The sequence below is a fragment of the Ixodes scapularis genome, unplaced genomic scaffold (assembly GCF_016920785.2).
Source record: "Ixodes scapularis isolate PalLabHiFi unplaced genomic scaffold, ASM1692078v2 PGA_scaffold9__187_contigs__length_104089568, whole genome shotgun sequence".
Taxonomy (NCBI): domain Eukaryota; kingdom Metazoa; phylum Arthropoda; class Arachnida; order Ixodida; family Ixodidae; genus Ixodes; species Ixodes scapularis.
The window spans coordinates 66,345,565-66,368,508 of record NW_024609884.1 but is presented as its reverse complement, the minus strand read 5'-3'; the positions used below and the strand labels follow the sequence as shown (position 1 = coordinate 66,368,508).

At 44.0% G+C, this 22,944-nt stretch overlaps 1 protein-coding gene across 1 annotated transcript; it reads left to right on the top strand.

The window, feature by feature from the left end:
• The first annotated feature begins 6,279 nt into the window (after positions 1-6,279).
• On the top strand, positions 6,280-8,243 carry LOC120841430. Its single transcript, XM_040212317.1, has 3 exons — positions 6,280-6,670; positions 6,829-6,968; positions 7,052-8,243. The coding sequence occupies exons 1-3, from the start codon at positions 6,439-6,441 to the stop codon at positions 8,129-8,131; spliced, it is 1,452 nt and encodes a 483-aa protein (XP_040068251.1). The 5' UTR covers positions 6,280-6,438; the 3' UTR covers positions 8,132-8,243.
• Positions 8,244-22,944: the final 14,701 nt, after the last annotated feature.

Below are 22,944 nucleotides of genomic sequence, written 5' to 3'. Positions count from 1 at the left end.
CGTTTAAAGACGCCCTCCAATTATATTTGAGCTTCTTTCTATGTTGTGTTATTTACCTCTTTAGTGATTCGGTGAACTCAGTGAATAAAAACTAAAGCATAAAATAGTAGTGCATCATATTTTTAATACAACATAAGAGAACCCGGGACTGGACAAAGTTACCCAAGGAAGTATTTGCGATTACAAATACTGAGATACATGAAAGGGAAGGCTAAACGCGAGATGCTGAGGTACATTTGTAGTTTATATCTCGGGAATTTAAGAGACACTTCCGTAGAAATGGCATAACTGTGTCCTAGAACAGAGAGACTGGAACACAGATATTAAGTTTTACAAGTCCAAAATATGTCATCAGGCACTATCCATTATTTAACACTCAAATACATATACCTTGTGGCGAATAGTATCTGCCTACTTGTCTCCAATGGCTATGTAGTACTTGTATTGTCCAAAATAATTCAAATAGTTCAAACAGTCAGAAACCGTCACAAGCAGTCCCCCCCCCCCCCCCCCATTAATAGCAATATCATTATAAACAGAGAAGATAAAAATAAGGCTCGATGGACCTCTTGATGCGTTGGACCTCTTGATGCGTTGGACCTCTTGACGCGTTGGACCTCTTGACTCGATGGACCTCTTGACGCGTTGGACCTCTTGACACAAATTGGACCTTTTGACTCGTTGGACCTCTTGACGCGTTGGACCTCTTGACTCGAATTGGACCTTTTGACTCGTTGGACCTCTTGACTCGGGTGTCACGTGGCTATTGGACCTCTTGACTCGTTGGACCTTTTGACTCGTTGGACCTCTTGACCATAAGCGCAAAACAGACCCCTGAGAGACACCCGAAGTTAGATCCACATATTTCTATGTCTTACCTCCCAAGACGACACAATGTTTTTCTCACTCAGGTAGTCTTTGATACATGTGTTTTATACATTATAAATATTTAGAGCACTCATTTTATGTAACAACAAATGTTGAGAAACAGAACCAAACGCCTTGCGAAAATCGATAAATATTGCGTCAGTTTTTAGTTCGTTTTCAGCTGCTGCTAACCAAATCGTGAAAGAGTTAAATTAATTGGGTGCTGCAAGAAACGCCTTTGCGAAACCCATGTTGATTTGGAGAGAAAAAAATTCCGAGGACATCTAAGCACTTCTTATGAGTTGTGAATGCGAAAGCATTCTCGACGCCGACAGCAGCAGAGCGGCCGCAGCACTAGCAGGGAGTGCGCAGGTGCGCCCCTCGGACCGCCCTGGCTCGCTGGCTCGCTGCGCCGCTAGGTAAGGCAGCGGCGGGAGTGCGAAGCTCGGCGCGGCGCGTGCTGAAGTCACGTGTCCTCTCATCATCATCATCGCCCTAGCTGTGGGTACCGGTTGACGACGTTAGACCTCAAAGTGTAACGTTAGGCCTAACGTTAGGCCTAACGTCAGGCCTAACATCAGGCCAACGCATACCCGCGTCCCCCCCTCACGTCAAACAGCTGCGCGTACCGGTTGACAACGTTAGACCTCAAAGCGTAACGAACGATAGGCCTGACGTTAGGCCTAACGTCAGGCCAGCATACACCCGCGTCCCCCCTCCCGTTGCGCCGCCAGCAGTTCGGCTGGCTCATTAGCAACGATGACGCCGTTGCTATGGAGCCACATGACGCGTCGCAGCCAATGGGAATTTAGGTGCCGTTTCGCTCAGCCAATGTGAATTTAGGTGTCTTTCGCTGCTGCAGACAACGCCGGCTTCGCTCTATGGGATAGGTAGTGCTTTCGCATTAAAATTGTTATCTTCCAATTAAGTGTTTCATCACATTGCTATACAAGATACGTTCCAACGCCTTACCTTACATGATGTACAACTCAGTGAAATAAGCCAATAGTTTTCTACATTTGATTTTGATCCACTTTTGTCAACTGGTACGACATACACTTTTTAGATTCTTTAGGCAATTGCCCAGTTTCAAGAGTTGCAAAAAATTATATGCAAATACTCGGACACTCTACACGAGCAAGCTTTTAATGCCTTGGGAGGTATCTCCTCCGGACCAGATGCCTTTCCCACCCCTTGGGAGGTTAATACTTTTACACCCCCCCCCCCCCCTCTCAGCGTCTGGCTTCGCGCTGTAACAGTGCCTGAAAAAAACTAAAATCAATAAACAAAAATATACAAGTGGCGGCCTCAGCGTTCTATGGAAATCAATGCTAACAGTGCGTTCCTTTCAGCTCCTTTGTTTCTATTTGTTATAGCGTCCATAATCAACTTGGAGAAGCATATTGACATGCAAACAAAACGCAACCTAAAATAGTATAATGTGCTCGCAAGAGGCGCTGCCAAAAACTTGAAAGATACTATCCTCTAGGATCCGCTGGATCTTTTTTTTTTTCTTTTAGGGGGGTGGGAAGGGGAGTTAAGCGCCGTAAGCCTTTCCCGTGGCTACAGCACTGTCCAGGGTGGTCTCGGCATGGTCGTCGGTCATCTCGGAGACACCCGATCCACTCTTCGCCCAATCAAGGAGCTTCAGCCCAAGAGACAACCCGGCGACTACAGACCCCGCCTTCACTCTGTACCTCGGCTCAATGTACGCTCCGGATCTATTGACCCTCTCTTGCGTGGTCCCAAAGGCACGACAACTGCGGTGGCAATTAGCTCGCCGAACGACGTTTCATCAAAAGATAGTTTACTCGACATGTGACGTCTGGAACCGCGCCATGGCGGAAGCATACCGCCAAGTTTTCTCAGACGATTTAATGGAGCAGTCAACGCCCGTTGATGAAACCGCGGCACGGCGCAAGTATACCGCGAAGGCATCATTTTAGAATATGAAAACAATCACGAAACACGCATATACATTTAAAATTCATGACTTGCAAGCATCTCGGGCCTCTAAATTAGTTTTTACAGATGAACAGCAGTTTTTGTTAATTCACATATACTGTATAAGCGGATTAAATTGAATGGCTCTTCGATTAAAATGGATGGAGTTGAGATAAAATGGGTGATAACCTGGATTACATTTATTACAGCTTACATTTAATTCATGACAACTTGGATTAAATTTAAAGTAGAGGTGAGTTAAATTCAAAGATGCTCGAATAAAAAAAAAAGGCTCGAGGTACACCTAAGCACTTCTTATGAGTTGTGAATGCGAAAGCATGCAAGCCGCTCGTCCGCTTCCTTGTTTCGTCTACTGCGTACTTTTCGTTGCCGATCAGCGCGCGCGCTCTACTGGGCGCGCTGACCTTGGACGCGCTGACGGACACCCAGCGCCATAAGGTGAACGATCGTTGCTAGGGATGCCGCGAACTTTTTTCGAATCGAAAGTTCGATGATCGAATCAAGCGGTTCGAAAGGTTCGAAAGATTTCGATTTTTCGAACTTTCCATATCAAGAAATTCGACGGAACTAGAATTTTCGAACTTGCTAAAGTAAGAAGTTCGACGCTTTTCAGACTTTCGAACTTATTACGCTGCATAATTCGATGCTTGTCGAACTTTCGAACTTGATAGACTAGAAAATTCGATGACTATCGAACTTTCGAATTTCTTGCACTAAAAAGTTCGAAGCTTTTCGAACTTTCGAACTTCCTAGGCTAAGAAATTCGATAATCTTCAAACTTTCGATTTATTAACCTAAAGAATTCGAAAATTCTCGAACTTCCAATTCCTGAAAAGTCAAAAGTTCGACGAACTTCGAACTTTTAGGGTAAACGTTCGAAGTCCGTCGAACTTCGAAAGACGGGCGGGCGGTTTCATTTGGATTCAAGCTGTGAGGTACATTCGTAATTTTTTTTCTCGCATTTTTACATGTGGCGCCGCATTACTTGCGAAAGACAATGCCGTTTATTTCAATCGTCTGGTGTGCTTGGTTTTAAAGAAATGGATTCCCGAAGGAGCGAGGAAGGACGACGGGTTCTTGACAACTGTCGTTTGTGCCATATTGGAAGCGCGCTATAGTCGAAGATATTTATGGTAGAGATGTTAAACATTTTAAGAATGATCTATGTATAGCCTAGGTAAATGTAGTCTTAAGATATGATTAGTATTCTTCAAGACGAGTTTCGAAGAGATATCCAAACATGTATCTATGGGCAATTATGCCCTAAACTTGGTAATTGTTTTCGTCGAAATTGTTTGAGGTATCGCATTTAAATTAACACCACAGACAGTACATATCATCAACATCTGCAGAATACAAATTAATGTATATATTGTTATATTCATGTTCAGGAATAAATTAACTCAGGGAAAAAGATTTCTAATATTGGTCAAACTCCGGCACGTCGTAAAATATATATATATATATATATATATATATATATATATATATATATATATATATATATATACATATATATTATTTTTTTATTTTTTCATTTCACGTTTTTGGTACATGTTTCTTTTGGCCTGTACACGTTTTGGTAGAAGAAACTTGTTTCGTAGTTCTGGGCCTGTGAATATGCGAGAGTACAACACTTCCGGTGGATTCTTGAGTTTTTTTTTCTCCAGCTTTTTATTTTTTGCATTTATTGTTATGTTTACTTTTTTACTATTTTTTACCAATGGCACACTTATTTAGGTCGAAAAGTCATAGCTTTGAACTTCCGAACCACCGAGCATGTGACGAGCAGCGCCTTCTGACAACGCGTTTCTAACAATGACCATCTACGCGACCTTTTATGCAGTGAAGATCGACAGTAGCTATACATACGCATAATTTCACATTAAAATAAGCTCGACCATGCCCTCTTTCCCCGTATTGTTTTCTTAAACAGTCCGAAATATCTGGGGGGGGGGGGGGGGAGAGAGAGAGAGAGAGAGAGAGGCTGGAGCCCTTCCCCCCCCCCCCCCCCCCCCTTCTCCCCGTTTTTCCTCTTCCGACGCCATTGGTATGGTAGGACGCTCCTCGACCTCAAGTTGTGTCAGCTTCTGTGCTTTTTGCTCGGCGTTTCTTCCGTCTCGGAAAATAAACCTCCAAAGCAATTACAAACTAAAGAATTGTCAAGGTGCAGGCGTGCTGGTGTATGTTGATCATGATGCAAAATACCGAGACTGGGAATGAAATTCGAAATAAATAGTGTAAGAAGAAAGAGAAAAGGGGACAGGACAACGTCTCAAACTCAGCTGAGTTGAGTTTGAGACGCTGTCCTGAGCCGAGTTTTCAGCTGAGTTGAGTTTGAGACGTTGTCGTGAGCTGAGTTTGAGACTTTGTCCTGTCCCCTTTTTTCTGTCTTCTTACACTTTTTCTTTCACATTTCATTCCCAGTATCGGGATTTTGCATCATGTACAAACTAAACTTACTACATGCCAGCGTCACTTGGGCGGCGCTCGAGCGGATTACTGCCAGCGTGCAGGGGGGCAGGGAGGCAGCTTGCCAGATCGTTTCAAGGTTTTTCTGAGCCTCAACCACCTGCCTGTCCCTGGCCGTTTCGAACTGGATGAGTATCGTTGAACAGTGCGTTCGTGTGATCACTACTGCGTGATGCACGTTAACTTCCCCCCCCCTCCCCCCCCCCCCCCCCCCCCCCGGGCTGGCGGGGGTGGTTATCATTTGAGCCCGTTCTCGTTTCGCCCTTCTCACTTGGCCCTTCTCAAAACAACCATTCTCAAAAGGACCTTCTCGCTTTGACCTGTCGCATTTGGCCCTTTCCCGTTTCGTCCTTCGTATTTCAACCCCTCTCATTTGAGCCCGTTCTCGTTTCGCCCTTCTCACTTGGCCCTTCTCAAAACAACCATTCTCAAAAAGACCTTCTCGCTTTGACCTGTCGCATTTGGCCCTTTCCCATTTCGTCCTTCGTATTTCAACCTCCCTCATTTGAGCCCGTTCTCTTTTCGCCCTTCTCCCTGGGCCCCTTTCAAAACAACCATTCTAAAAAAATATCTTGCTTTGACACGGCACATTTGACTCTTTCTACTCCAAATTTGTTTTGTTTTTTGGGGTAATATATATTCATAAATTCACTAATATTTCCTGTTGTGTGTGTGCCACGCTATTGGCTTAATCTCTCTGCCAATGATTTTAGCCGTGGGTCGTGGTCGTGGACAAAAGCTACTGCCTGACTAAACAACAGACCAACTACTTATCGCAGACAGATCACAGTCCGAAATGTCACTTTCTTTGAGGTCGCACTTTGCTTGGAAACAGAGTTTCCAAGCAAAGTGTCCATTGTTTTCTTTCTTTTCTTTGTGTTCGTTTAGAGAAAGAGAAGCAGGCGACATTGTACAAACGTATTACGTTATCTATAGTGTTTGTATTTTTGGGGGGTGAGAAGTGTGTGTGTGTGTGAGGGGGGGGGGGGGAGTGGGGAACGCCGGATGGGAGAACAACATAGGTCGAGAGAAAGTGGGGACTGTGAATCCAGTTCTTTTGTTGTCCGGGGTGGGCCGTGGGTGGTGGGAGCTGAGTCATAAAACGCTGAACCGTCAACTTGCACCCGGAATTCCATGATCGAATCGTCGCTTCACTCGACAGCGAGACGTCAGTCAGGGAAGATGGACAAGTTTGTTCTAAGCGAAACGCAAAAAAAGAAATTGTGTCTTCACCTTGAAGGCTACAAGTATTACAAACGACGACAGAATGCAAACGGAACGATCGCGTGGCGTTGTTGCCGTTACACTTCATCAGGATGTGTGGCTTCGATATTGACCGAAGAAGACAACGTGAAAAGCAGATCACGTAAGTTGCTATATTCGATTTGCCTTTGACGGTCTGTTTCAGCATGATAGAAATCGCTATTTGTTTTCGTTCCTTACTTACTCTTATCAGCACCACTTAGTACAAGCCTAAAGGCAGTTAAAGTGTCATTGACCATTCACGTTCCTATTTACTTATAGACGATCATAACCATGCACCAGACGAGGCGACGCTTGTGAAGGACCAGCTGCGCGTGGCACTGAAAAAGGCAGCAGCAGCCAACCCCAATACGCCCGTGCCAAGGTTGTTTCAAGAGGAACTTCTCCGAACTTGTTCTGCAGTAGGTTTTACATTATTACATCTATCGCGTATAAAGAAGTATTATTCAAAGTTAGCTGAACCAAATCACTAAATTTATTCTAGGTGCCAGATGAAGTCGCAGCAGAAGTACCCACGTTTGCCACCCTCAAGGATACGATGTATCGGGAAAGGCGTTCAGCGCAGCCACCGCTTCCATCATCAGCCTCCACTCTGCAACTCAACGACGCCCACAAAAAGACAGAAAGCGCAGAGCCGTTCCTGGTCGTCGACGACCGCAGTGATCCCTCGTCTTGCATACTTGCCTTCGCTACACGAGATGGAATGCAGCGGCTGTCGTCAGCCAAAATTATTTTTGCGGATGGGACGTTTTTTGTTGTACCGCACATCTATGACCAACTTGTAACCCTGCATGTTGTAACCGACGGCGTGCATAGCGCAGCGGTTTACTTCCTGTTGTCGGGTCGGTCACGACAAACCTATGTCCGTGCTTTTCAAGGGCTCAAAGCTGCATTCATATCGGCTGGGATTTCATTCTCGACCCCTGATATTTTCATGACGGATTTTGAGCAGGCGCTTATTGGTGGTCTGCGCGACGTGTTTCCTCAAGCTGCTCATCGCGGGTGCCATTTTCACTTTGCGCAAAGAGTATGGGCTTCCGTTCAGAGGGCTGGGCTCCAAAGTGCATATTCCAGTGATAACCAAGTAAGGGCTCTGATTCGTAAGCTCGTGGCACTTTCCTTTGTTCCGCCTTGTGATATCCCTCGCGCCTGGGCGTTTCTGCATCAGGAGGGTCTATTGCTCGGTATACCGGAGCTACCTGCTGTACTCGATTACTTCGACGCGACGTGGATAAGTGGCATTTTCCAACTCGAACAGTGGAACCACCATGGAAACAGGGGACCCAGAACCAACAACCACATGGAGGCATGGCATCGAAAAATCAAAGGCATGTCAGGAAAAGCGCACCCGAATCCCTTCGCGTTCATTGATTTAATCAAGAGAGACGAGGCCCAAACAAGAGTCCTCTTGCTTCAAGTTGCAAACGGGGGAGCCGTACGTGCGCAAGGCCGCAAGTGGGCCAATAAAGACAGAAAACTGGCGGAGCTTGAAGGCCGTTTCAACAGCGGCGCCATTTCGCTTTTTCAATTTCTAAACTTGGCTCAAGCTTTTTCTGGGCTGTAAGCATTGTTCAGAGCTTTAGCCGGAAAAATAAACGCGCGAAAATGTTGCCGTTGACTCGTTGTACGAATGTGAAAATGTGTGAAAAATAAAACCAAGTTGTTCGTCCGTAAAAGATGGTATCCCTTTCTTCGAATGCAGAAAAATGAATTCGACAAAGCTTCATATTGCCCGTTCGCGCACGGGCAATATGAGAATGGGCCCAGTTGCGAAAAACCGATTCGGATCTTATGACAATATTCCACCGAGGCGGACGAAGTGAGAATAGGACTAAATACGTAAGGTTCAAATGCGAATGGTGCGTTTTCAGATGGCGGGCAAAAAGAGAAGGGGCCCAGTTGCGAAAATACTGATTCGGACCATATGAGAAGGTTCAAACGAGGCGGACCAGGTGAGAATAGGACGAAATCCGCAAGGTTCAAATGCGAATGGGACGTTTTCAGATAACGGGCAAAATGAGAATGGGCCTATTTGAGAAAAACCTGATTCGGATCTTATGAGAAGGTTCAAACGAGAAGGACCAAATGAGAATGGGACGAAATGCGCATGGTTCAAATGCGAATGGGACGTTTTGAGATACACCCGGCTGGCGGTCACAATTACTGATCTGCACACGTCACTCTACACTGGCAAATAATCCAGCACGTCCGGAACACTCGTCGTCCCATTTAATTGCCTGACCAACTTCGCGCAGTCTAAATATCACACCCGAACATTTCTAAACCTGATTTCGTGAAAACCAGTGAGGCGTGAAAACATTAAGCGCCGTTCACACTCTGGGGACCGGGTAAGACCGAGAGAGACCAGACCGGTTTTTAAGCCTTTGGCGACTTCTTAGGATTGGATGCGATGCAGCGGAGCTGGTCCTAAGAGATCGCAAGAGGCTTAAAAACCGGTCTGGTCTCTCTCGGTCTTACCAGGTCGCAAGAGTGTGAACGGGCCTTTATTTGAAGCTGAAACTGTGGCGGAACATGAAAACCGGTCATCGAACTTTGCTCACTGGGACTTGAAAGAAATTCGAAGCCCTTTTTTCGTTTTTTTTTTCGAATTTCACGCTAAAAGAGATTGAAACCTTCGAACTTTTCGAACTTTATGTAGAAAGAAATTTGAAATCTACGAATTTATCGAACTTTATGTCTCTAAGAATTCGAAACGTTCCAATTTTTCGAATTTCAGATTCAAAGAAATTCGAAACATTCGATTCTCTCGAATTTAAAGTTAGGGAAAGTTCGAAATCTTCGAATTTCTCGAACCTCAAGTAAAAAAATATTCGAAATAATCGAACCCGAACTTTCAGAAACCGTGAAAGCTTCGAACTTTTCGAATTCGAAACGCCAGGATTTTTAAAAGTTGCGAATTTTTCGAAATCGAATCTTCGTACGGTCGAAAATATCGAAACTTTTCGAAATCGAACATCAGTTCGGGTCGAAAATATCGAAACCTTTCGATATCGAACCTCGGGCGGTTCGCGGCATCCCTAATCGTTGCCACTGACGTGCAGTGGCCAATGGGAGCCTCGTCGACGCGCGCCAGCCAATGGGACCGAAGCCGAAAATCAACCAGCTTTACTCCGCTCCTTTGGGATCGGGGAATTTAGGTGCCGTTGGCTAGCTTTTCGCGTGGTTTCATAGCTGGGAGCTGGCTTCACTTGGAGAAAAGATTTAAGGTGCCGTTCGGCGGCGGCTCGCTTCATGAGACAGTTAATGCTTTCGAATTAAAAAAAAGAAAAGCTGTCACTTGGATTATTGTGAGCGGAAAACCTAGAAACAAAATGCCGTATCACTGTCAATATCAAGAGCTCGTGCCTGGAGACGCACTTTCACGCGCTCTAGAACAAAACAGAAAGAAACCAAAACGTCGCGAGTGAAATGGTGCTTGTCCAACATTCTTCTTGCTGTGTCTAGTGCTTTGAAGCATGGCCACGGTGGAAGAAACATTTAGGTGATGACTCACTGTCCGACGCGGCGACATCATCATTATGTTCGGCGCACCGAGCGCTTCACTCGCACGGGGATAGATGGCGCCAAAGTATCGGGTCCCTCCCAAACCGACCGCTCCGGTTGTCTCTGCCAGCGGTGGTCCCGCATTCCCTCGCTTGAGTTTGGGTCAATCAAACTCTGCCATGTAATGAAAGCTAATGAGTGGTTTCGGAGGAGTGGAGAAGCGGAGAAAGGCATTGTCTTCTAATGCAATATAAGCTTGTGCTACAAATGTTTTTTTTTTTTTTTTACTGCTTCAAACGGAACGTTTGGTTTCTATAAAGGGTGCTTCAAAACGGTTCAAGCCAATCACATAGCGGAAAGCTTCACCACAAAATATTGATCAAATCAACAAAAAAGGGAGGATTTTAAGCCAGAAAATTATATCTAAAGTAAGATGACGCTGATTTGTGAGCTTGATTCCAGCTTCCACCAAAAACATAACCGTGGTAAAAGCTAGAACTAGTGCAACTTTTGGTATGCACTCGCACTGTCTAACTTAGGGAGGCGTTTGATTTTTGAGGTATGTTTGTCAGAGGGCATATGCTATGTCGGTACTCGCTGAGCCTGGCCTACTTCAGGAGATGTACAACTTGGCGTTGTTCTCAACATCGGGGGATTCAATATATAGATAGGAAGGCAGAGGATGTAACAGAGTAATCCAGATGAACATTGTATAAAAATTCAAAAGCGCAAACACCAAGGAAAAGAAGAGGGGACAGGACAGAGCGCTAGCCCAACTAGCCCAACAGTTAATTTTGATTCAATATCTTTCTTCTACACTGGGCCCTTTTCCGTGTGTATTTTCTGCAGATTGTGTTTCTTTTTACGTCAATTCCATCGCCTTCTCTACTTGCCAAGCAAGATTGTACTCTTTTGCCATCAGACACAGTGTGATTCCACAAGACGTTTGTGCGTTGTTTGGCAATGCAAGACCATCACTGCAACACGCCAAAGCGCTCTGTCCTGTCCCCTCTTCTTTTCCTTGGTGTTTGCGCTTTTGAATTTTTATACAATGTGTAGCCAACTAGCCCAACAGTTAATTTTGATTCAGATGAACATATTTGAGTAGTTGAAGATGTACTTAATACATGAATAATTAAATAAAAAAGTTTATAAGTTTGTTAAGGTAGAAGAACTATATAACTAAAGAAGCATAAGTTAAAAGAGGTTATAAGTTTTCCTACAACTAAACCTATCTCGCATTTTAACATAACATTTCTTGCAGACGACTCGTTGACATGAACCCGGAGGAGGGGTCCCGGTGTACTTTACGGAAGGTGGCTCTAGTGCACCCGAAGGTCCAACAGCCCTTCAAGATCTTTTGAAGTTCAAGAAGAAATGACAGGAGAGTTCAGCACTATAGCTTATTGCAACATAACAAACGCAGGACAGGCTCTTCCCACAAAGCCCTCCACCCTTTCCACTTGAGCAGAGCGAACGCTGGAGCGGAGGCAAGTGCAAAGGAGGATACCACCAATCATGGTGACCAGAGCTTTGCGGGAGCGCCTTGGACCGCGTTTCTAAACCTGCCACAGATTATAGGTGACATTTTTTTTTTCATTTACCGAGTCTTTATTGAGTCTTTATCAACACTACTTATCCCTATATGGAGATTTTAGTATTGAGCCAAGAGCCTTTGTTCGTTCATTCATTATGGCAGATTTTTTCACAATTTATCACTCAAGGCAAGTACTCATTTAATAACAAATCATTCTATCTAGTCAGCTGGTACTATTCATTTTTGAAATAAATGTTAAGCATTTGAGGCAATAAACACTTGGCTTTCCTTTACATAGTGTTCGCTGCAATGGTTCAATAACATCAAAACGCAATGCCTATTTCACCTTTCTTCGAATTTTTATGAATCGAGAAGTACATTTCCCCTAGGTGTGTGCTCATGATTGCAGGCAGCCGCCGTAGTTCCTTGCATAAAAGATGCGGTATCCACACCATTAGGAACTTCGGCTTCAGCAGCTATTGGCCTCGAGATCAACCTAGAGGTGGCGCTACGGTCGCGCTATCATCATCATCAAAGCGGGGATAGGAGAACGGCCGCCCCATAGACTCTCCACGTTCGCGCGCGAGACGGCGTAGATTCTTGCGTTTAGTTTGTCGCATACTATCGGCGGGAAAACAATTCTAGAGAAAAAGGATGCGGTACTGTTCGGTGCTTCAGTGAAGATCAAATTCTGTTGCCAGCGTGCGGCCTAAATTTTTAAAATCGCTTGTGTGGGGGCGTCGTCTGCTCTATGCAGACGTTGGAAAGCATGGATCACCACGACTGATGTCTCTCTCCGGCTCAACTGGAATATTTATGTGAAATATTTGTTTCTTTTAAAATGGATGTATCGGTTCATCAACGTGGTAATTAAAAAAAAACAGTAAGTTCCAACCCAGATAATATAATATTGGTACTGTGGGCTGTGAAATCGCAGCTTCTATGCTTTTTTTTTAACTTCTAGCTTTTGCAGTAATATAAATATTTAGAATGAAGATAAGTTAGCGCTGTATTGGAAATTACCATGCTATTGAGTTCCTCTGCCCTTTCACTTTGCCATAGTGTCGGTAAGTTCTTTGGAGTCTGAACAAATGTACCCCGTTGCGATGAGGAGAGTATATGGATTCTTCTAGTTAAGATCTTCTAGTTAAGATCGGCAAACTGCACGGTTGGCAGGACAACTGAATCAAACTGTTCTAATATATCTGCCGTGACTGTAATAAACGGGTGTAACCCAGCAACGCAGCAATGTTCCTGTTATGAAATGCTTTTCTCGGTAGTCTGGGTTCACTCGCTTCAGTTTTCTTGGTGAGGGCCACGGATGTCAAGAGGCTAATACTATAAATTTCTGGCTAAATAATCTTGTATTCAACCACAGTAGACTCTGCAACCTCGAAAAACGACGCGCACCACGACACAGACAGCATCGGCCGCAGGGATACTCTTTTACTGATGAGGGCCCTTCACGAGACTTTCCGATCACCCTCCGCCCTCACCTAACGTATATCGGGACTGGGCAGTTCATCGATTAACTTTCAGAATATTCAAGTAATGCTTTATTGCAATTTTCTTTTTGCCGCTTGTGCTGGAGAAAGTCAACAAGGAGTAAAATATGGTTGAAAAAACCCCGAGACTGCGGGTAAACGACACAACACTTGTGTCGTTTACCCGCAGTCTCGGGGTTTTTTCAACCATGTGCAATGTACACCAGCTCGTTTGCGCCCTTACTTTTTGTTCGTTGAGTAACATATGCCTGCTTTAATATTTTTGACGTCTTTATTTCTTTTGTGACACAGGCTTGCACGGTAAACCACTTCAGCGTGCTTGTCATTTCACAGAGGGCGATTATACTGTTTAAATAATAATAATAGCTTGAAAAATACTTGATTTTAAAAAGCTTCCAGTGTTCATATTTATATAGGACTCACAACGTGAAGTTTAGAATGGGAATGCAATCCGCCATTTATGACATAGTCAAACCAGTAAAAAAATGTGGTTTTAACGTCTTTCACACAATATGACCGGCGAAAAATCAACATACGAATTTATTGATTGATTAGTCTATTAAAGGACAGCGATCAGTCGGGTTAATTTTCTAATCAAACCACAGACCCACTCAACATTCAATGCTTTATGAAAGCCACGGTTTGTGCGAGATAACAAAAATACGTGGGACTAGCGATTGTATACAAACCAACTCACTAAGATTATGGAAGCTTCCGACTTAATCATAATCGCTTTGCTGAATTTCTACGCATGGGAAACGATACAACACAACCTTTAGTAAGAAGAAACGGCAACAAAAACATAAAACATTTAATAAGGAATGTCAAGCTCAGCCTGAAACGGGGCTTGCGTCGCCGAGATCCACGCGCTTCTGAGCGTGCGCCCGTAGCAGACGACGCACGGCGGTATCCCCGCTTTCGCGCGTTTCCAATTTCAGCCGCACGGTGGCGACACGGTTCGATCTCGAGGCGAATAGGTGCATGTATCTGTGACACAACCGGAGCATTCAAATGCCTTCATAAAATGGTATATCCTGCAGAACTGGACTTAGAAAACCTGTACAATAAAACAGCTTGTCGCCTAAAAACATTTAAAGTGTTCCATTCACCGCAAAAACAAACTAGGCATTGCCAAAGGCTCAGTCTACGCTCAGTGTAGCGCTAGTTCTCCGGACCAGATACCAATGTTTCAGAACTTGACATTTTATTCGAAAGTTCCAAATGATTGTCGGAAAGTTTCAGTGGCAAAGTAAGGCTCGTTCGTGTAAGCTCATGCAATTCATCTTTATGTAATCGTGGGAAGCCACTTCCCTATATAAATTTTTCCGCAAGTCAGTAATGACGTTTGAATCAAATAACGACAAGCTCAGAAACTTTGTCATTTGGTACAGACTGCTGGCGCTAAATTTAGGTGCTAACTGAGCGTTTGGCAATGCATAGTTTATTTTTGCAGTGACAAAGCACACCATTTCTTGGGGGACACCTCGTACAAAATAATAAGTGTGCAGTCAGATGTAGAAAGGAAACATGTGCTGACATCGTTTCCAACAGAACGTGTGCTGTTTTTTTGTTTTGTTTTGTTTTGTTTTTTAACATGATGGCACACTTCCCGTAGCTAGCAGCAAACTGCACTGTTACCATCATAGTGGTGTACGAGACACATGCATGCTGACCTTGTTGCCACATGTTTCGCACTAGTATGAAACATGTGGCAACAAGGTCAGCATGCATGTGTCTCGTTGTGGTACATGTACCGTAATTCAGTGATATGGAACATGTTGTCGCAACAAGGTTAGCAGGGATGTGTCTCGTACTTAAAATGTCTTTTTTCTAACAGTGAATTACACTGTCACCCTTAAATGCGGTTAACTCGCCTTTAACCGCTGTTACGCGGCACCACAGTTACTGCACTATAGTCTCGGACAGCTATTCCAAAAGGAGTGAAGAAAGCGCGTGCACTGCTTTGATGGGTGCTCAAGATGCTCAAGCGCACGCTCGCCCATAGCTTTGGCCGCATAGCCACAGAATGCTGTCGGCAAGTATTGTGCGCTAACTGTGGCTTAGCGTAACTGCATTTAAGTGTGCCCGTGTAACAAGGGTATAACAAGAACAAAAAACCGGCGTCTTGTTGCTATTGTTGTTGATGATGCTGTTCGGTGTGCTTTGTATTGTTATTTTTCTAGTTGTTCTTTTTATTGCTGCTCTTATTGTTGTTGTGTTTCTTCATGCTGTTGCACTTTACTCCTCGTGTTCGTGCTTCTGCTTTATGACATTTTTTTTCTGTTGTTGTTGTTATGGTTAATGTTTTATATTGATGTTATTGCTAGTATGTTCTTGTCGATATTACCAGGGCTATACAGCTGCACAAATATTTAACCGATGATATTCCATCACGTAAGTTGCGTCCAGCAGATTCAAGAGCACAGGCGCAAGGGCCTGGCTTTCAGATTTGCCTTCCTTTCACGAGCACTCCGGAAAGGAAAGCAAATCTGAATCATGTTCCTGCGCTTACGCCTTTGCCCTTGCTGCACACAACTCCTGAGATAGAGTATAGTCAGTGACTTTTATTCGATTTATAAATCGGTTAGTTTGTCTAATGCGGAACTGTAGATATATTTGTCGCGCAATATGTCCATATTGCGCGGCAAGGCGAACTAAAACTGAGAATTGGCATTGTCGCGTACGGTTGATTTTCGTCCAGCAACTGTTTGTGTCGGAAATTTGAAAGAAAAAAAAAAGTGTATTAATTATTTGGGCTGCATCAGGCACACCGGAGTCACCTGGATCGTTTCCGAACGACCGGAAGCATTCGAGTCGTCGACTGGACCCCCATCCCATTGTGGAAATTTGCAATTAACCCCATTGTCCTCATTGAGGTAAATACTCACTCCGTAGTCCGCTCTTTGCGGCGGCTACGGCCGGGTCTGTCCGTTGACTGCCGTTTTGGGCACCAGTGGACGAGAGACAACACCAACACAGTGAGTCCGTTTTCGACGTGTTTATTGACTCAAATGCCAACACGCTTCGCTCTTAGAAAAGAAAAGTCTGGGCGCTGGCTCAATTGCCAGTATCACCCGGTCGGTTTCCCGCGCTGCCGCATTAGACAGATTCACGGGAAATCGGAGGCCCACAAAGAAAAACCGAGCTCCGGAGAGCCAGGGCCTCCGCCGACGAGAGCCCCTGGCCCTCCTTCGGGGCCAGCTTATGTAGCCTCGGAGAATGGACGCGCCCGGGGAGGCCGCTAGCAGTCGCGTCCATTATAACTCTCAAGGGTGCGCCGGTGGCACATTCACCCAAAGTGGGCAAGGGAGCGCCGACCTCGGTTCCTTGTATCCGGGAGGCCGCCGCCATTGCCTGCTCGAAGCAAGACCTAGATAGGGATATAGGGAACCCCATGGTTCCCACACAATATGGCCCGGCTTAAAGTCGGGTGTCTCTGCTTCGCACTGGTATGCTGTCGCACAACACGACATAGACATGATACGATATGAACAGGGGTGTAGAACGTATCGTATTCCATGTTGTCGCCCAGTACCAATAATATCGTATTGTGTTGAGATACTGTGTTCCTCTGAGGAAACTTACCGGGTTTATGGGTTTATCAGATGACAATAAACTTTTGTTGGATTACAATAATGCCTCCAATATAGCCCGTATTGGAGTACGATTACTTCAATACGCAATTTTTATTGGTCTTCTTTTAATATGGTTGGCATGCCTTTAGAATTATCTTGAGGGGTCTCGTGCTCTCCCAAGAGAGATTGTGACAGACCCTAGAGACGTCTCAGTAAACTATGGCAAGCTTCTCAGACCTCTCAGAAACTTTTGAAGTGTCCATCAAGACCCCTCAGAAAATACCGGTGGTCCTCACATACACTTTTTTGATAGTGTAAACCCCTGTTTTCTGTCCCATTTCCCAGAACTCCCTGTTCATGTCAAAAGCGAAATATAGCCCATCCCACAGTGCCTTTAGGTGAGCGTTGCTTGGATGACGACATCTAACCATTTTGTTCCGAGCGCTTTTTTTTTTTTTTTTTGCTTTGGAGCGCGTAAAAGAGCGCCACCCGGCACGCTCTCTTAGCATTTACTGTGCTATGGTAGCATTTTGTTTTCGGTAATTTTTGTTTTTTTTGTTTTTTTCCATGTCGAGCGTGTGTTGTCGACATCGGGTACTAGAAAGGATGTCATCACCCGAAACAGAAGGACATTGAAGCACCGTAGCTTATCCTAGAGATAGTATTGTATATTAATAATGATTTCTGAAAGAGGAGAGGTAATGTCAGTTTTGGCCAGTCTTGTACACGTTACTAAAAAAAAGTAATCGATAACAATTACTATTACCCTTGGCTAAAAAGTATTCGATTAGATTACTTGATTACTCGACGGCAAAAGTAATTGGACATTACTTAAAGAAGTAATCGTTACTTTTCCGATTACTTTATTGTGTAAAGACACATCTTTAGCGCTCATAACAATGAACTACTTCCAACATATATTTCACATTTGCACAAGTATTGAAGAAGAAAAACTGGCTCCCTCTTCGTGGTCGTTGCACCTTCACAATGCGGTCACAAGCATAGAATTCGTTTGAAGACGTTTAATGACTTGGGCGTTCGCCAGTGTGTGTGTGTGTGCGGGGGGGGGGGGGGGGGCGGGAGCGGAGGGGGTTCTAGATCTTGTTTAGCTTGAGCAAGGGTTGTCGCTCAAAGTTCGCGTCGCTCATTTTATTATTCACATGTGGATGAGCTCGCATGTTATACAAAAGAGCAGCAGCTCCAGGATTTGAAACGGATCAGCTCCGTTTCAAATCCTGGAGCTACAGCTCCGCAAAACTCTTTCTTTTTTCCATTCGAAAAAAAAAGAAAGCTAATTTTATTTTTGTCATTTCATAAAAAAAAAAAAAAGGCGTGTTCCCGGGGGGGGGGGGGGGGGGGGGGCCGAGACAAATGTAACGGTTACAAGTAATTTTATTACTTCAAAAAGTAATCAGATTACTCTTGTGATTACTGCCTAATAAAAGTAATCAAATGATTACAAAATTACTCCAAAAAGTACCCGATTACAAGTAATTTGATTACTTGTAATGCGTACGGTACAAGTCTGGTTTTGGCATTATCAACGACTGCCGTGGCAAATTTATTTGCGTTTCAAATAACCTAGCAGCGTTCGTTGCATGTTTAGGGCAGCTGATGCAAGGAGGAAGCCAGATGAGAGATTTTTTGTTAGCGTGTTTCGTACAATCCTTTTTTATTCAATTGGGCTAAATTTCGGGATATTAGGTGGTTGATATCCCTAGAGTTCTACCAGCTGATATCCTCCGCGCTTCCTTTCTTCACGAACTACCGAGAGGAAGCTGGGGCTGCGGCGGCCAGCGCTCAGAGCATAATGGCGGACAAGGGCTCTTTGATTCCTCGGTGCAAATGGCCGCGAAGTGGTAGCGTTCCATACCGACGCCGGTGCGTCGCGCCAGACAAACGGGTCGACCGAGTGGCGCGCCCAGAGGCCCTTTGTCTCGAGCAACGGAGCCATTGTGAGCGCGGAATGTCCGCGCAGCGACCCAATTGGGCGGGCTCCCCGCAGGAACCTCGCCAGTTACGGGCTCTCGCTGCCTGGAAAAGAGCGGACCGCCGCCCGCTACAAATTGCTCAACCCGAAGGCAACGCTTTTTCAAATGGGACTTCCGTTTTCTCCATGTTCATTTATGTTTTTTGAAACTCATTTGCTCAAATCGGGGTTTATTTCCTTGGCAAAAAGAGAATCTTTTATATATACCTTTTTTTTCCACTACTTTTTATATTTTTCCGCTTCTGAAGAACAACTGAATGGCAAATGTTTAGAAAGCATGCTGTGACGGACTGCTCATTAAACAAAATGATTTTTTATATCAAACTCTTCAAGTGAAAAAAAAAGAGTAAAACACGAAATGTAAAAAAAAAATATATATATATATATTAATGCACAGCCCTTTTTTGAATGCCAAGTAAGGTCCGAAGCATGAAATCATTGAAGAAGTCACAACCATGTTTCAGCTAACTTTATTAACGTGCTCCGTGACGTGGTCTTCATCGCTGTTTTTCACCTCGGTGATGAATATCCGAGGAATGTAGTAGAAGTACACACTTAGTTGACGCCCGTGGGGCGAGCTAGGACGCAAGTATTCTCGGCGCTGCGAGCGACGCAGCTGGAGCGAGGGGCGTATTGACACGTGACGCGGAAGCGTGGACCCGTCATCGTCTCCCATCCCCCTCTTCTTTTGTTGTCATTTCCTTCCGGAAGACGCCATGCCAAGGCGTTACGACACAGCTGGACAGAGAGGCGACTTATCTCGGCAGCTGACCAAACGATTTTTTCGAAACTCTTTTTTGATGCCGAATACTGAGGAGTACAGTAAAAAAAGCATTTCCTGCCTAAAAACGTTATCGTGTCTGAGTAAAAAATAATCTAAGCTATTAAAATAAATGCGATACTAAAAATGTGACCTTTTTAAAACAAATCTGTAAAGCCAAAAAAAAAAAAAAAAAGAACACCCTGAATAAAGCCGAAACATTTCTGAAGAGAAGGTATTCGGAAAGAACCGGAGTCAATGCCGAAGCAAGCGAAGAATCGCCCGACGACATCATCGCTCTCGAGCCTCGCCATTGGAACCTCTTCGTATGCTTCTGCCGCCACTCTTTGTGTCCGTCCTGTGTGGTTATTCTTGTCTGTTTTCTTGGTACTACGATATTTACGTGGAGACATGAAACAAGTCCTGCTCCGCTGTAAATTGTGTTTGGCATCGACGACATCGTTCGACAGACCTCTCAAATGATGCCGAGGGCATCGTTTGGCATTGCCCGAGTTCGTGTTCACATTTCCTGATGGTGGATATTGCGAAACATGTGGGTAAGGTACGCTGGTCATATATAAGTGTGCACAAGCATGCATCAATAAAAATTACTCATTTTCAGGCAAGCCGGCTCACGTACTATACCGGTTATCACCTCAAGAACCGTAGTAAAAAGAGTCCGGCTCCCTCGCGGAGCATTACTAATTTTCCCCTTTATGTTGAGGATTAAGATATATATAGGTGCATTTTCATTAGATATATGTTATCTAATCAAGACGCATACGTTTCAAATGCCAAAAGCATCGCTTCTTTCTCCTTCAACCAACTCTTGTAAAACTACTGCGCCCGGCGTATGAACAATGCGCAAAATGTCTTTTTTTTTTTTTAGGATAAAACGAGCATAGTCAGTTCGTCCTATGGAAGAGCTCTAATCATTTACATCCTGTCAAAGTAGTTGAGCACGTCTTGAAATGTCGGAACTGCAGTCGCCAAGTAGCACAAAAACATAGCCATCTCCTCCTGCAGCCGCTTGTTACATCTGGTCACTTGAACCGCCGGTGCAGACGCCACCGCGAGGGGATCCAAGAGCAGTGCCTGGACCCTGTTTTGCGAGGAATGCTGGATAATTTGCAGGAACTGTGTGAATTCAGCCAAGTCTAGATGATGACTCGTGAGCCGTCTGTGCAGTCCGTTATTCCTCCCTTCCACCATGTTGGTGGTGCGTGGTCCATCGTTCTCAAACTGGCTCCAGGTGTCTTTGACGACTGTGTTCGAAAACCAGAAGCTGTCAAAATACTTAGCAAATTGCACAAAGTACAAGCGGTATCTTATAAGTTATTTATTTATTTATTTGGTTATTTGTGCCTCAAAACGACCGAAGTTTTTGTATAAGGCACTTAACTACAAAAATGAGACGCAGCTCTGTGACTTCATTCATATCTACACACTAACCTCGAGTGTCATGCCCAGACAGACGCCGTCTTTCTTGATTTCTCCAAAGCTTTCGACCGTGTACCCCATCAACGCCTCCTCTCCAAGCTGTCCTCTCTCCACCTTGATCCTTTAGTGTTTGCATGGATACGCAACTTCCTTTCCTCCCGCGTGCAGTTCACGGTCATCAATGATCACGAGTCCACCTTAACAAATGTCTCCTCTGGTGTTCCGCAAGGCTCCGTTCTCGGGCCTCTGCTTTTTTTAAATATTTATCAATGACCTTCCTTCCACCATTTCCTCTAAAATTCGCCTCTTCGCAGATGACTGCGTAGTCTATAACAAAGTAACATGTGTGCATGATCACAACCAGCTACAGGATGACCTTCTCAAAATTAACCAATAGTGCAACACCTGGTTGATGTCACTAAACAAATCCAAATGTAAATTAATCCGCTTCACCAGAAAGAAATCTATCCTATATCATCAGTACTTCCTCGACTCCGACCTAATCGAAACCGTTTCAATGTATAAATATCTTGGTGTAAAACTAACATCGGACCTCTCATGGAATAACCACATTGAAGCCAGACATGCTGACTCATCGAAAACTCTAGGCGTCATCCGACGTAACCTGCGCAGTGCTCCTCCACTCGTCCGCAAAATGGCGTACGACACGTTCATCAAACCAAAATTAGAATATGCAGCTTCCATCAGGAGTCCCCATCAGGCCTACCTCATCAACCACCTGGAAGCAGTGCAAAACCGAGCCGCTCGATTCATCTTGTCTACTTACGATTTTTCTGTCAGTGTATCCGCGTTAAAAAGTCAGCTAACCTTGTCTTCTTTGCAACTACGCAGAAAACTCTCTCGCCTCTGTCTTCTTCTTAAAGTCTACTATCATTGCCCCGACCTCAAGAACTCTTTGTTATCACCTCCTGACAGAACATCTTCTCGTCTTAACAACTCCTGCACAATCAAACGTGTTTCCGGTTCCACAAACGCATTCAATCAGTCTTTCTTTCCTCAAGCCATCTCCGACTGGAACAGCCTACCATCCTCCATCGTCACCATCGTGGACCCAGAAGTATTTCTGTCAACGGATTAATTTTTCCTGTTATTAGTATTTTTTGCCAGTCTGTACGATTAATGAGCTTGACCTGGATGTGTTAATTAGCTTGTGTTTCTTCCTATTCTAGTTTGTATAACATGTATATACCCCCCCTTATGTAATGCCCTAACCGGGCCCTTAAGGTGAAAATAAATGAAATGAAATGAAAAATAAAATCATGCGCACAATTCATACCACCATTCAAACAATGACGCATACAACTTTAAAGAGAAAGGTTAAAAACAATATGATAGTTATATGTGTACAATAGTGACTCAACTCAATAAAAATAATATATATACATATATATATATATATATATATATATATATATATATATATATATATATATATATATATATATATATATATATATATATATGGGTGGTTTCATCTCAAATCGTGCAGGCAAAAAGGGTCGAATTTTTAATTTCGATAAAAAAAATATATGTTATGGCGCCGTTTTTAAAAACGCAGTCGCCGCAGACCGCAAGTTCGTCGGATTTTTTGTTCGCGACTTATGAATTTTTAAAGAGGCCGCGGCGAAAAGCAGTGTTTTTCACACCCGTCGTGGGTCGGATGTTTCGCTTGATCTCCCGCCGTGGATTTTCAGTCCACATTATATTATCTTTTTTAAAGCACTCTGTGGACACATTTAAAAGGCTCCAATACCATAAAATAATTTTAGGCGTTTTGCTTTTTTTCTGTAAAAATGTCAAAAACGCCCCCTTGGTCAATTGTTGACGAACTTTGACAATTAATTACTGGCGATCTACTTGGGTTACATCAATACTTTTTATGTCCACGGAGAGCCTAAAACACGTTCTTTATATGTATTATAAAATAACTTGGCTGTATAAAATATTCTTTGCGTTACGTTTACGTTAATGTTATGTGAAAACCAAAAAGTACCATTTTTGAAATTGATTTTCTCAAAAAACCCATTTTTTATTTTTTTTATTTT

Excerpts from the sequence above, each read along its gene's own strand:
- LOC120841430 (XM_040212317.1), top strand. The coding sequence starts at position 6,439 with ATGATCGAATCGTCGCTTCACTCGACAGCGAGACGTCAGTCAGGGAAG. Across the intron at positions 6,671-6,828 it reads CAACGTGAAAAGCAGATCAC|ACGATCATAACCATGCACCA; the intron begins GTAAGTTGCTAT and ends ATTTACTTATAG. Across the intron at positions 6,969-7,051 it reads TTCTCCGAACTTGTTCTGCA|GTGCCAGATGAAGTCGCAGC; the intron begins GTAGGTTTTACA and ends AATTTATTCTAG.